Here is a 13811-nt window from a genome sequence, read left to right on the forward strand (position 1 = left end):
TGTTCAAAATGAAGGGTTTTGAGAATGTTAGGGGTATCCAGGTGTATGAGGAGATAATGCCCAGATCATTCGACCCATCATTAGCTCAGATGGAATACAATTTGCCCATTCTGCTGATCTTTCTGTGAGAAACTTTGGTACAGTTTGGGTTGGATTTTTTTTCCTTTCTATCTAAAGAGTGGAACAACAGCAGCCTTTTGATTGTTCGTTCATTTATTTCACCTGTTTGCATTGCTTTTCCAAATCCGTGTTCGTTTACTTTGCTTTAGCTAAAAATGGAGTCTGCATTTTTGGCAGAATAACAACTTGAGGCACTTTGCTTATGTCACTGGAATGAGTCTGCCTCTGTCATATCCTCCCAGCAGCTTATAGTGCATCCTCAGCTTTTTCTCTTTTCACCTCCCACGAGTGAGTTAGCATGACATAAAGCCAGCAGGACCAAGGTTTCACTCAGTAGCGTGTTGTTTCCAGAGATGCCAGACGCATCTGTGAGAGTGTTCTCCATTGCAACCTGCAGAAGGGTTGTGACTCCTATTTCCAGCCTGCAAAGCGTGCTCATGTGCCAAGACCAGGCCAGGTGGGGACAGCCATAGCCTCATCTGCTGCCCTCTTCTTGCCGCACCCAGTGCATTGCCCAATGACAGAGCCACTGCTCACATTCACGCTGGATTAAACTTCCATTGTGTAAAAGTATGTTGAAAGGAACCCTGCTTGGGTCTGATAGCAAAGGTTCTGCAGGTAGCACAAACACCGGTCCTGGCAAGTGAGGAGTGCACAGGCTGCACTCGATCAATGTGCAGGCATGCAGCCAGTCAGGATACTGAAGGAAGGGAAAAGCCTCCTGGAATGCAGCCCACGAGCAGCAGAACACATAATTAAAGTGTGCATAACCAGCTTGTGTTTTTCCCTGAGCTTATGAAGTGGTTACACTGAATCCCATACATCACCAAAGAGCGTGGTGCAGAGGGAGATCTTGAGCTGACCGGAGTTGCTAGAGCATCTGTCGTAAGGTTTTAACTAAAAAAAAAAAATTAAGTCATGAAAAGCTTTTCACTTTCTGAAGCTCACAGTGGAGAAACTGAAATTTGGGGTGAAGTTAGCAGCTCTCTTGGGGTGAGAGTGAAGAGTTTTGGGGTTGTTGATGCGTTTTTCTGAGCTGGGCCTTCCTGGTGATCTGCCCCAGTGCTACATAAGGACGTTGCGGAGGGACCAGTCCTGCTTGTTCCGAGCTGCCTGCGACAAAGGAATTGACAGCATTTAGGGCTGTGGAGAGTGGCGTTAAGAAATGTGTGTGTCAGGTATTAAAGACCTGCAAATACTTAATGTAAAAAGTATGATCACTGTCGCTGTGTGTCTGCACAGCCCCAGGTGGCCATCCTTGCGCAGCTCCAGCTGCGATCAAAGGCCTTTTGCTGGCAGTCACCGATGGGGAATATCACCGTTATCTCTGTGTCTGATCACTTCCCAATCTCTGCACGTCTGTTCTCACCATTCCTTTTCTGGATGAGGAGGAGCTGAAGTGAAGGAGGAACCAGAGCACAGCAGGGGCTGGACCCCAGCTCCTGGCATCCGGAGCAGCGTGCTGAATGCTGACCAGCCCCCTGGAAGTAACGTAAGACTTTATCACGGAGGGATCGAAGATCTCACTTTTCATGATAGATCCCTTGTTTGTTTGTTTTACTACCTTCTGGTTTTGCTGTATGTCACTGATCTGCTCTGGCAGATGCCAAGTCTCTCTAAAACTGCATCCCTGCATGCACAACAATGCCCACGGGTGATAGGAAACTGGGGTTTCAAGAGAAAACCTGATCCCAGTGCTAGATAATAGCAGTTTCCTAAATAAATGTGTGGTTGCCCCAGGGGCTTAGCTTGCTGCCAGACGCACCTTCTTTTGATTGGTGAGAGCAGCAAATGACGCTTCGTGGCGTATAAGTGCAAGAGAAAACACGGCAGCGCAGATAAGCTGAGCCAACGAGCACCGGCAAAGGAGAGTTGCAAAGGTGCTAAAGCAGCTGCTTGCCATGGCATTTGGAATGCTCATCTACATTTTGCTGAAAGGTGGGTTTGGAGGGGCTTTTCCATGTTGTGGTATACCAGGCTTTCCTGAGGAAGGGTTTAGTCTTTCTGAAATAAGCTGTAGGAGTGGGAACCATAGCAGTGGGAAGCAGATTTGTTTCAGTTCTTCTGAAACTGGGCAGGATTTTAAAGGATAGAATGGAACCAAGACCCTGCTAAAAGAAATTTCTTTGGTAAATAGGTGCAACAGTGTCTGTAGTACGCTGCAGGTACCCGTGCTATAAGTTACATAGATAATAGAATGGAGAACAGAATGGATGGTGTTTGGGGATTCTGCAAATGACTGTTTTCCCTACAGTCATAATAGTTGCTCTGTAACAAAAGGAGGTTTGAGGCAAGGACTTCCTAAACTGTGCTTTTCTGCATTGCATCAGAGCTGCATGAAGTGAGTGAAATGAACCTTGAATAGCCACACTGAGTTTTTCTGTTTCAGTAAGCATCTGTTTGCATTACACAGCAATGGGGGCACTGAGTGAGGAGTCGGCTCTCACTGTTTCATCCCTCAGCACAGAACTGTGGAATAGCTGGACAAAAAACAACACTGAAGGTATTTGTGCTTTGTTCTGTTTATTAACCACTGAGTAGAAGATATTTTGAGGCTGTTTGGAATAGATTGCCTGCACTTCTGATGGTCATTTTTGTTTTCAGTAATGCTTGGTTTCTAGCTGCCTTCAGTCTCAGTCTTTATGCACTCAAGTGAGAATGCAGCAAACCAACATACAGTGATGACGCGCTCATTGCTGTTACTCAGGAGTTTTTCTTTGTTGCAGTTTTGCTCTCGGCTATCATGGTTTCTGCAGCCCTTCTCAGAGTGTTAGCTTTCTTTTCTCTTTCTACTCCGACTGAAATGTGAACTCAAGCTGTTTACCTGCCAACATCTGAGCCCAGAGTGCTGTGTTTATCCTGTCAGCTGCATTCTTGATGTTACTTCAGGTGCTAATGATGTCATTGCTTTGGGAGAGCTGTGCAATCTGAACCTGAGGTTTTGGCAGGTCAGTAAAGGAGGAAAGGATTTGAACTGTGATACTTATTAATGTCTTTGTACTTTTAAAAGAACATGTTGAATACGAATCATCTTGTGCTAATTTTAGGTCATCTGTTTTGCAGCTTTCTTAGCAGATCCATATGCTTTCTGTTTTTCCCATAACAAGTCAAGCTGCTGTGCTCTGTTCTCTTCTTGTATCTAGTTTCTCATAGTGGTACAGTTTTGCAGATATATGTGCATTCATATGCATGCTATAAATGTTACACTGTTATTTTGTGTAATATATATACAGACCTAGAGAAGTCAAGCTGCTGTTGATTTTTGACAGCAGCAGTTTGACTTGGCAGTGCAGCACTTTTGTCCTGGCTTAGTGATTTGTCTGTGATGTGATTCTTCCAGAGCACACAGGAATGTAATCAACTAGCAGTGTGTGTTGTAGCTCCAGAAGTACCCTGTAGTGTTTCTAGAAAGCAGGAATTATGGGTCAGATTTTAACAAATAAGAGATTTTTGTTTACAGGAGCACAACATGACTGCAGTTGTTCCATGTGTATTTATGCTAGTTGCAGTTGTGCAAATCAACTAGATACCCATGATTCTAGTTAGAGAATGTTTCCCTCGGAGGTAATAATGCAAATTTAGAAGCAATCAAGCATAAGTTTGCACAGGTAGCTAAAGGTATGTGTAGGTGGACCTTATCTGCAGCCCTTGAAAAACCAGAAAATGGCGTTTCTGGCAAGAAGATGAGAAAGAAATGCCTAAAGAATCACCAAAGAAACTGAATTCCTGGGTAGTACTCACTGGAGGAACTGACAGTGTTCTGTAGGAGGTTCCTTTCTGCTCAAGGAAGAACAAATCCATTTGCATCCCTCCTACAAGATCATGTCCTGTTTCCTTATTTTATATCTCAGGTATCCCACCTGTGCTGGGGCAAGGAAACATTAAGCTCCATGGTCATAGAATCACCAAGGTTGGAAAAGACCTCTAAGACCATCCAGTCCAGCCATCCAGCTATCACCAATAGTTCCCACTAAACCATGTCCATCAGTACAACATCTAAACTTTTCTTGAACACCTCCAGGGACAGTGACTCAACCACCTCCCTGGGCAGCCTGTGCCAGTGTTTCACCGCTCTTTTGAAGAAGGAATTTTTCTTAACATCCAACCTGAATCTCCCATGGTGCAACTTGAAGCCATTCCCTCTCGTTCTATCCCTAGTTATACAGGAGAAGAGGCCAGCCCCCACCTCACCGCAGCCTCCTTTCAGGCAGTTGTAGAGAGCTGTAAGGTCTTCCCTGAGCCTCCTCTTCTCAGATGGAACGATCCCAGTTCCCTCCGTTGCTCCCCATAAGACCCTTATGTGCTCCAGACTCTGCACAGCTCCATTGCCCTTCTCTGGATGCACTCCAGGGCCTCGATGTCTTTCTTGTAGTGAGGGGCCCAGAACTGAACACAGTACTCGAGGTGCAAGGTGGATCGGTCAGAGGGGATAATGATGGTGGAGAGGATGCTTGGCTGGGAGCTGGCTAAGCAGGAATAGAGAACTTCAGGCACAGTTTCATCGGAAGGGAGGTCTTTGTAGCCTTCCTCTATGTGACAGTAGGGGAGGTTCCAAACCTGGGGCTGACTCCTTCCCTCCCCTTCTGATGCTCTCATTCTTCTCTGAGCACCATACTGAAGGCTGAGCTTCATGGCCTTGGTGGCTCACTCTTCTTGTTGCCAGTTGGTCTGTGTTGACGTGCCCCGGCTTTCAGGTACCTGCAGGTTTTAACTTCGTGTCATATCTTGCCAGGTGGATCTGTTTGAGTGACTCAATTGCAGGCAGCTGTCAGGTGCTTACACAGCATGCTTGTCTGTCTTTCCTCACGGGACTTGAAAGGCACATATGTTTGTTCAACAGCTTGCTTAGTATCGAGGTGGGTAACGTGATAGGAGTTAGCATCATGCTCTGGGATGGGTTAGAAAATCTTTGGTTTTGAGACTCATCATTCTTGTGAAGGTCATCATTTGTACTTTTGCAATGTCAGAATAATTATCACTTAGGATTTGTTCATGTACACGTAAGATCAGATCTTGCAACCAACACTGGATGAAGCTCTTGCTACTGACAATGTTGGAGGCTGCAGCCTGTGCGACAAGGTGTTTGTCTCCAGCACTTTCTAGGCAGACTTCTGTTCTGGGCTGACCTTTGTTTCTGAAGACAATGCTAATCGCCACGATACACAAGGGGAAGTGGTTTTCCTGTTCACACGAAAGCAGCTTTCCTCCAGCAGCTGGTGGATGGGAGGCTGCCATCTCTCGGCAGAAGTGGTGTAAACCAGGAGATGCTCGGGCTGAGGTCTGAGCAGAGGCAGCTGCACATCCCACAGGTCTGACACCTGTATTTGCACCTTTGCCATTTATTTTTTCTTTATGGCAGAGACCTAAGGGCAATACTATGCCTGTGCAGTTAGATGCCTTCTCAGAGCCTGGTAGAAGAGCAGCACGTTGAGTGGCTGCAATGGGCAGTGAAGGGTTTTACTTGAGGGTCATATTGAACTGCTTCATACTGTGTGGTTTGGCCTCATTGTGCTGGAAGCAGAGGAGAGCCATGAATGAGTGTGAATGGGTTGTTTCTGGAAGCTCTCCCTTGCAGCTCTGTGAAAATCAGCCCTTGCAGTTCTCCTGCATCCTGGATCTTGGCACGCTGCTCCTTGCAGGCATGCTTGTCATGTGTTTTGTCTTATGCTCTCCCCAGCAGTGAGCATCATACCATCCTGTGGACTGAGTAGCATCATGCATCTCTTCTTGTAAGATCAACCTTGTCTTCCTTAAATCTGCCCCTCCAAGGCCTGGTCCTCTCCAAGGCCTGGTCCTTTCCGGATCATGCTCTTGGCCATTGAGCCCAGAGTCTTGGCAAGCTTCTCTAGAGTGTGTCTGCAGTGCTCCTATGCCAGCTGAATGACTGCCAGAGCTCCATATTGGAGCTCGTGTGCCATCACTGCTGGCAGCTCCCTCACAGAGAGCGTGATCCGGGGCCCTGGTTGTGTCTGCCCTGCATGAGGCTTTCTGAACAGAGTCAGTATGCTGGTTCCAGTAGATGGGGACAGGCTAGCAGTGGTAGCGTTTTTACTTCATTATGCTGTGTGTGATACAGAGAATAGGGCATAAACTTTGGCCCCTCCATCAGTGTGTGTGTCATTTTATAACTGAGCCAAGAAGTGCATCTGATGAATATCTTCTAGCACCGTTTCTAGCTGTAGGTCTGCTTTATCCCCACCGTAAAGATGCACTTGTGAATTTTTTTTTTCTTTTAATCATGCCATTTTCTCAGTCCAAACAACTTTATTTTCAAAACAAGTTGGGTTTTACCACTTCCACAGCTTTTTCTGGAAACAAGGAGCTAGCCAACCTGTGCTTTTCCAAGAAGATTTGTATTGTCACTTGTTCTCTTTAAGTCTCTCCAAGTCAGATTTCTCTCTCAGATTTTAGAGGACACATTTTCAAAGCAGTGGTGTTCAGCTGGGTTAGCCGTGATAGCATCAAACCTCTTTGATATCCAAACCGATTTCATGGCTGAAGTTGTGAAGTGCCTCAGCATGTCATAGCGTAGAGCAGCTGTTCACCGTCACTTGTCGTGTTTGGGATGCAGTTGCACAAAGGACAAAATGTCACCAAGTTGAATGCACAGTTGGATCCTGTTTAAGGAATGACTCAGACTGGAGTTTGTTCAGGAAATGGGGGAATTGAGCTTGTTGCTTCTGAAAAATGTGTCTTGGCATCTCGAGTTGACCGCAGGAGGGCTGGAGGCATACATATCTGTCTGTCTGTTCTTCAGTGTACCATCTCAGAAGCTTGATTCAGCACTTAGTCAGAAGGAGGTTCTGCTGCTGCCCCATTGCTTCATCACTGAGCAGACCTTGTCACCTTCCTGCATGATGTTGTTTTTCTTGTGGTCATCACTGAAAGCTGGTGTTAGCATATGCTCAGTTAGGAAATCGCCATCAGTCATCTCTAAAACAGTCTCCTGGAATACTAAGACCCTCAAGTTTAAACACTGAGTAGTTGTGGCCCTGGCTTGCTCTCGTATGGTAAGGCCACCTGGGGAGTGTTGATTACATAAAACCATAACTGGACACTCTGCTAACATAGAGTACAGAGAACCTAACCCAGAGAACCATTCATCACTCAATTATAGCTGCAGCAGTGATGGGTGGGAGTGCAATAATTTGTCTTGGGATTGGAAGAAAAGAGAAAATTAATTTATCATTTGAATTCTAACAAGGAAACATACTGAGAATAATTCTATGCTGCTGTTGTATCCCTAACCCCTGATGTTTTGGGATATTTTTTCTGATGGATTGCACGTTGGATAATGCCGGTGTTGGCCAGGGTGAATCTTCCATAATCATTTTTGTACACACTCCTCATTAGGAAGTAATTTATTTACAATTTGTTCTTCCTTCAAATCCAAATTGACATGTCACAGAAGTTTGTTCTGATCAGCAGCGTGTGAACCATCTCAAGGGACACATCACAGCAAACATATATTAAGTGTGTTTCTGTAGGAAATGTCTGTTCATCTTGAGCTGTGAAAATACTTTCAAATGCTTTCATTTTTATACTTTTTCTAAATGTAACATGGCTTTTTTTCTGTATTCACAGCAGACTATGTAGAGCAACCGAGGCTCCTGAAGCTCATGCAGACCTGTCTGGAGGAACACCACAGCTATTGCATTAATGGGCTTTGTGCTTTCCACAGCGAACTGAGAAAACCCATATGCAAGTAAAGAGCATTATTTTTAAGTACCCTTCTCAGAGAATTAGCAACAGTGGCGTTGTTTCTTTGTCTGCTACAGGTTATTATTGTAATGTGACTAATTTTCAGCAGAGCACAATTTACATGTGTCAATGAAGTTTTTTCAGTCTTCAAGTTTGGCAAAGTCTGGAGTGCTATTATGATACCAAGGGAAGGGGAGGGAAAGGTGTTGACTTGATGGTATCTCACATCAGAATTGTGAAAGGGCCAAGATATCTGAAGATGTCAGCTGAAGCTCCATCACTTCACAGCTAATTCCATACCAATCAGGACCATGGTGTGCTCAAGTATCTCCAAAGTACTGGACTACTTTGGAAATCACAGCAGCTGAGGATCAGCAGAGCACACAACTCTTCGTCCACACCCTCTGCTATGAGGGTATGTTTAGATGGCATTTGGTGCTGTGACTGCAGTACTGGAGCTAGCTTCAAACTAGATGGACTGGGACAACTGGTAGTCTTGAGGAAGAGGCTCTGACCAAGCACCACGTTCAGCCCATCCTAGTTCAGACTCATTCTATGTTGTTTAAAACTACTTAAAACTAACATGTATTTATGAGATAGAAAGCAGAAGTTCTGAATAGTTTTTGCATGGTGTATCTTTATTTTGCAGGTGCCTCGCAGGTTACAACGGGGAGAGGTGTGAACATTTAACGCTGAATTCCTATGCACATAATTCTTATGAGCGCTACATTGCTGTGGGAATTGGCATTGGAATACTCACAAGTGGGATACTTGCAATCATCTACTGCTACGTAAGAAAGAGGTATGGGAAATATGTAACCTCATTGCATTAATCTGACTTAACGGTGAGGAGGAGAGCAGAGTTGTACAAGAGCACTGGGAGTATGTTCTTGTTACTGCTGTGTGATCTTAAAGGCACTGACACTCAATACTTCTGCTGTCTGATCAGTTGTGTAGCATGGTACAATTTTACTAAAAGTGGCTTTCATTGGGGCTACTTCAATGAGTTAAGCAATTAGATTGAGTTCTGTTCAGACTCCTATGGTTTTAGATTTGTCTGATTAAAATGATACGATGTCTTCTATTTTAGATGCAGGAAATTGAAATCGCCCTACAAAGTCTGCATGGGAGAGACAGCGCTGTGAAGCCCTGGCATCGAGACACTTATCGGTGTGTCTGGAAACAAGAGGCAGTTCTGTTTGGAGGGCCACTCCACGCCGTCTAGCGGTGCCCCAGCCTCGCTGATGGGATGAAATAAAGGGAATGACAGAGTGAGGACGTGAATGGAGCTCCTATAGAACTGATGGGCTCCATTTGCTTCTGAAGAAAGACTTACTGTTTTTAGTGAAGGTTGCTAGATGAGCAGGTCAGAACAGCGGAGAATGCTTGCAGCCTTCTCAACACTCTCCTGTGCTTCAGATTTGCTGAGGGGAGGACTGATTTCTTTCATCTATTTTCAGTCATTTCAAGCCCTACTGGAGTATTCTGCTCTGCTCTTTCCTGTCTTTTTTTTTTTCTTTCCTCTTTCCGCTCTGGAGAAGAACGACGACTTGTTTCACAATGGAACTGTATTCTGAACATCATGTGCTGATGAGAAGCTGTCTGGATTCTGCTGTCACAACGTTGACCGCCTTTCAAAAGGAACTGGACATCTTTCTTCCAATGGATTATTGAGTGCAGTCATGACAAAAAACTCAACTCCTCCCAAACATCGTAGGGAGGCTCATTACATTCCTGAAACTCAAAGCAAACATTGCCTTGCTGCACTGTGAGTTCAGAGAGAGACTCTAGTTCCTACAGAAGCTGGAATTATGTTATGAAATTTGGTAGAGTTTTGCCAAGGAAGCAGAATCGTTTTCCTCCTTTCTCATATTACATGCACAATGTGATCACTGAAATAAGAAAGAAATGAGCATAGGGATTTTGTTCCACCCCGGCCAGACAGGTTATTTATTATCAGGTGCTTGTTTTACTCTATCTTTCCTAAAGAGAAGTGCAAAGGCAAGGTGAGAAGATTTTGTTCAAGGAGAAGGGAAGAAAATTGATTCCAAGGATGGTGACGCTAACTGTGCTTTCTCACTGACATTTGGAGTTGCCTGCCAATGCTAATGAGACTGGAGATGGCTCCCAGATACTTTTTTTATTTCAGCTGTTGCATGTTGTAGACACAACTTCCATGCTTAGTCATCTACAAGGAAAAGACAGTAAGGCACCTTGGCAATCTTTGTGATTGTTATGGAATGATACAGGCTCCTAATTTAGGTGCGTTGCTGGGAAGTTCAATTTCTTTGTTACGTGAGTTCATTTTTACCAAATGATGAATGTGATTCTTTTATAAAAAGAAAAAAAAAAAAGCTGTGTATTTATAAGATTGCAGAGGTAGTGCAGAGATGTATATGAAAGACTGGGTTTTGAAAGGGTAAATGTGCTTCTAGCACTTGGCTGGCTGTTCTGAAGTTGGTGGCTTTTCACGTGGGGGTTCCTGGTCTAGCTGAGTACTCTGGGCTCTTCATCTGATACGAAAACAAACAAATAAAAAACCAAAACAGCACATCACAGTGTTTGGTTGGACTCCCTGTGCAACAGGCTGAGTGCGTAGAATACAGGAAGGATTGTCGGTGAAGAGCTAGATGGAGATCGACACCATTTCTTTCTGCCACACACTGATAGGAGCTTTTTGTAAGAAGCACTGCATTGATTTTTCCCCACTCTCAGCCTTTTCATTTTCAGCTCTTTGTGCCGCTTGCTCTTTTCCATTCTTTTGACTTCTTTGTATTCACTGAGAGGCAACTTCTGCTCTCCGTGCTTTTGAAGTCAGCTTTAAGTAATCACCCTGATGTTTCCTGTGTCACATGGATATAGTAAAAGTGCAACTAGATGTGAATTAAAACCTGTCGAAATGGCAAGAGGTGAGCAAAAAACAGCCCTCGCCCCTTGCACACCTTGCAGAGAGTGTACTGAAATGCCTATTAAAAACTGCATAGCATCCGGAAAGCACAAGTGAGATATCTTCCTCTGAGAAAGCTGTAATTGCTGGTCAGTTGAAAAGAGGAAAAGCTGCAAAGCATTTGTCATTCAGGTTTATCTTATTCTCCAGAATGTCTTTTCCTGATGGTTTTTGTGTGTGTGTTTTAGCCATTTGTGAATTCTCTCGTTGATGTGTTTGATTATCCAGTAGTACTTCTTGAAAGATATTTATTTATTGCAGTGATATGCTCTGTACCTAGAGAAAGGCATAGTGGCTTTTTCTATGTTTTGTTAAATATTTAAGCCAACTGGAAAGGAAAGTGTGCTTCAATTTGGCAGAAAGTTCAATTGTGCAGTATTTTTTTCTGGTTGCTTTGTGGACTGAGGCAGCTCTGTAAGGGCAGCCTGTGAAAGCTGATTGGGGTTTTAAGCTAATGGAAGAAAAGCTCAAGAGCAGAACACCAGATGGGCCTCTTCTATGCAAAATGAGTCTTGGTGTAAGTGCAAGGAGAGGGAAACAGAGAGACAAAGGTGGGGAGAGGAAAGGGAAAGTGTATTTTTGCTTTACATCTTCTATTCTATTTTTCCAAATGGTATTGAGGCTTCCGGAAGTGGGTTCCTCCCCACCTGGGTGCTATATTGCTTAAGCCCGACCTGGGAACAGGCTGTCAACACCTTGCCCACCCAGGGGTGGCACCCACCCAGATTATGCTTTCTGCTGGTCTACAGAGCGTTCACAGGCTGTAGCCTCTGTGGGAGAAGAGTTGTTGCTGAAGTTCTGAGGATTTCATCTGGCCAGCTGGGTCTGAGGCATCGCTGCAGGAATGACTCACCATTGATTGGTGGCTCAATGCAGTGACCACGCTGAGGAAGTCCGTGCTGCCTCAAATTGCATTGTGGAGTTGGCTGTGCTGAGCCCTGCCTCCATCAGTGACAGATGCTGCTGGGCTGGTATTGCCTGCTGCTGCTTACTGTGTGGAATTTCCTGCAGAACTGGCCTGGCAGAGGAGTGGGACCATCCTTCCTGCCTCGTTTATCAGACTCCTTCTGTAATGGCACACAGTTGGAAGCTGCACGTGCCAAGAATGCTCTCCTCTTCGGGGGGAGACCCTGTGCCTGTGTGGCTCCTGGGCAGTCTTGCATTGAGCTTGCTGGGGACACCAGCTCAGTAGAGCCAACAGTCAGACAGTAAAGGCCGAGACTGCCTTCCCAAAGGGCACCGCACCTATCTCATGTCTGATCCTGGCTGCTGGAACCACACCACATTTTCTGGTGGTTCATCACTCCAGGCTGTCTGTCCTTAGGCCATCAAGCCCTGTCCCTGCTGCACAGGTGCCTGCTTCTCAGTATCTGCATGTGTGTTGCCACTAATGCTGGGGCTCGGGTACCAGTCCAGGATCCAACTCTCGTTTCCATCTGAAACATCTATGTAGCCTGCAGTTACCTGACCCCAGCAAGGTCCCCTTAAAACAATGGGGTACAAGCCTGTAGGAAAATGGCTGTCCTTGCAAAATACTATTCGTTATGGCAGAACAGCTGCTTCTTGTGCGTGTTAAAATAACTCACCCGATGAGTGCTGATGTGCATGGCAGAAGGCCACCTAGCGTCAAGTCTGAGCCATATAATACTGGACTGTGTGCTAAGAACACTGTCTGCAGTCTGAGCCTATTGCATGTAGGGTCTGCAATGGTCCTGCTCCTTGGGAGCTCCCTGCTCAGAGCAAAACTACTTCATAGCTGCCTTTAGAAGGGCGAGCATGACAAACAACGAGTGCATGGAGGGAATGTATGGGTTATTGCTTACATCTCAAAGCGTTGGGTGGCCCAAAGGTGTGATTGAGTATGTGGACCTGACATCAAAGAGGCTGGAAGTGCTGTTTGCACAGTTCTATGAGCACTCTGTTGCAGAGCTCTGATGGCACCTGCAGTGATGTGTGTACACGTCACGTTAGCCTGGCTCTGAGGAGGAAAGCACCTGTAGAGGTCTCCATTGTACTGCAAATCCAGGAAATCATTTGGATCTCCTCTATGACCCAGTTAACAAACAAACAGGGGAAAAAAAGAGTGCAGGTGCTCATTAAAAGCTCATTGTAAGTAGTCGTTAATTATCATGACAGCAATAAAACCTTGTACTATGACAAGACTGGCTGCTCCTACTCTCACTGAACTGCATGGGAGCGAGCAGGCCCTGTGAGAAGCAAATTTTGGAGAGCTGAAGGACGTGTCACAGCACCACTGATGCCTCTGGTTTGAGCAGAACAGGAAAATGTTGATTGTGGCATTGCTTGGAGCACTGTTCTTCCAGGCCCTTTTTGGAATTGCTGTGCAGATAGAAGGAGCATCCAACCACTGGAGCTCTGGCACAGACTCCTGGATGGAGAGCAGTGTTTGACTCGGTCTGTGTGCTCGTGGCCATGTGGGGAGGCGGACCCTTACAAGAAAGGTGAGGTTGAATAACTGCAGTGAGATGAGAATGCCTCTTCTGGAGGAAGTCAGCTGGAACTAGAGGGAGGAAACAGAGTCCTGGGAAAGCAAAGTCGCTTGACCTAAATCACACAAGGCAAGGTGCTTGTGTAGATCCTGGGCTCTCAGGCCACCCACCCTGGACACAGGTGGCTGTAAGGGAAACAGGAGAGGTGTATGGCCTGAAAGAGACCAAAAAAATCCCACCTGGGGCAGGGCTGCCATCTGCTGGGCTTCTCATTAGTGAAAGGATGGAAATCTGTTAGAACTTTTGGTCACTTTTCCATAGCTCAAAGTCTAGATCTTTTGTCTTCCTTTATTCAGTTGGATAAAAGCTCACATAGAAAAGGAAGTCAAAATGTAGGCAGGAAGCAGCACGGGAAAATGTCAACTTAATGCTCCCTGTCATGGAGTTTTCCTTGCAGCTCATTTGTAAATGTTAGATACGGTTTGTGTCTGGCTGTTACATCTGCAGAGGAGCAGCAGTTCCCTCAGCCACCCTGGGGCTGTTTTGTAGCCGGTCCCAAAAGATTGCTGTATGCATCGAATCAGACAAATTCA

At 45.4% G+C, this 13811-nt stretch overlaps 1 protein-coding gene across 2 annotated transcripts; it reads left to right on the forward strand.

Annotated features, from left to right (window-relative positions):
* Positions 24-10372, forward strand: EPGN (epithelial mitogen). 2 transcript variants are annotated; one of them, XM_021395149.1, is made up of 4 exons: positions 24-2623; positions 7705-7825; positions 8471-8623; positions 8912-10372. In XM_021395149.1, the coding sequence occupies exons 1-4, from the start codon at positions 2536-2538 to the stop codon at positions 8964-8966; spliced, it is 417 nt and encodes a 138-aa protein (XP_021250824.1). In that variant the 5' UTR covers positions 24-2535; the 3' UTR covers positions 8967-10372. The 2 variants fall into 2 exon arrangements, with proteins under 2 accessions (XP_021250824.1, XP_021250825.1); XM_021395150.1 differs by having other exon boundaries at positions 7708-7825.

Source organism: Numida meleagris, chromosome 4, assembly GCF_002078875.1.
Source record: "Numida meleagris isolate 19003 breed g44 Domestic line chromosome 4, NumMel1.0, whole genome shotgun sequence".
Classification (NCBI taxonomy): domain Eukaryota; kingdom Metazoa; phylum Chordata; class Aves; order Galliformes; family Numididae; genus Numida; species Numida meleagris.

Excerpts from the sequence above, each read along its gene's own strand:
- EPGN (XM_021395149.1), top strand. The coding sequence starts at position 2,536 with ATGGGGGCACTGAGTGAGGAGTCGGCTCTCACTGTTTCATCCCTCAGC. Across the intron at positions 2,624-7,704 it reads GACAAAAAACAACACTGAAG|CAGACTATGTAGAGCAACCG; the intron begins GTATTTGTGCTT and ends CTGTATTCACAG. Across the intron at positions 8,624-8,911 it reads TACTGCTACGTAAGAAAGAG|ATGCAGGAAATTGAAATCGC; the intron begins GTATGGGAAATA and ends CTTCTATTTTAG.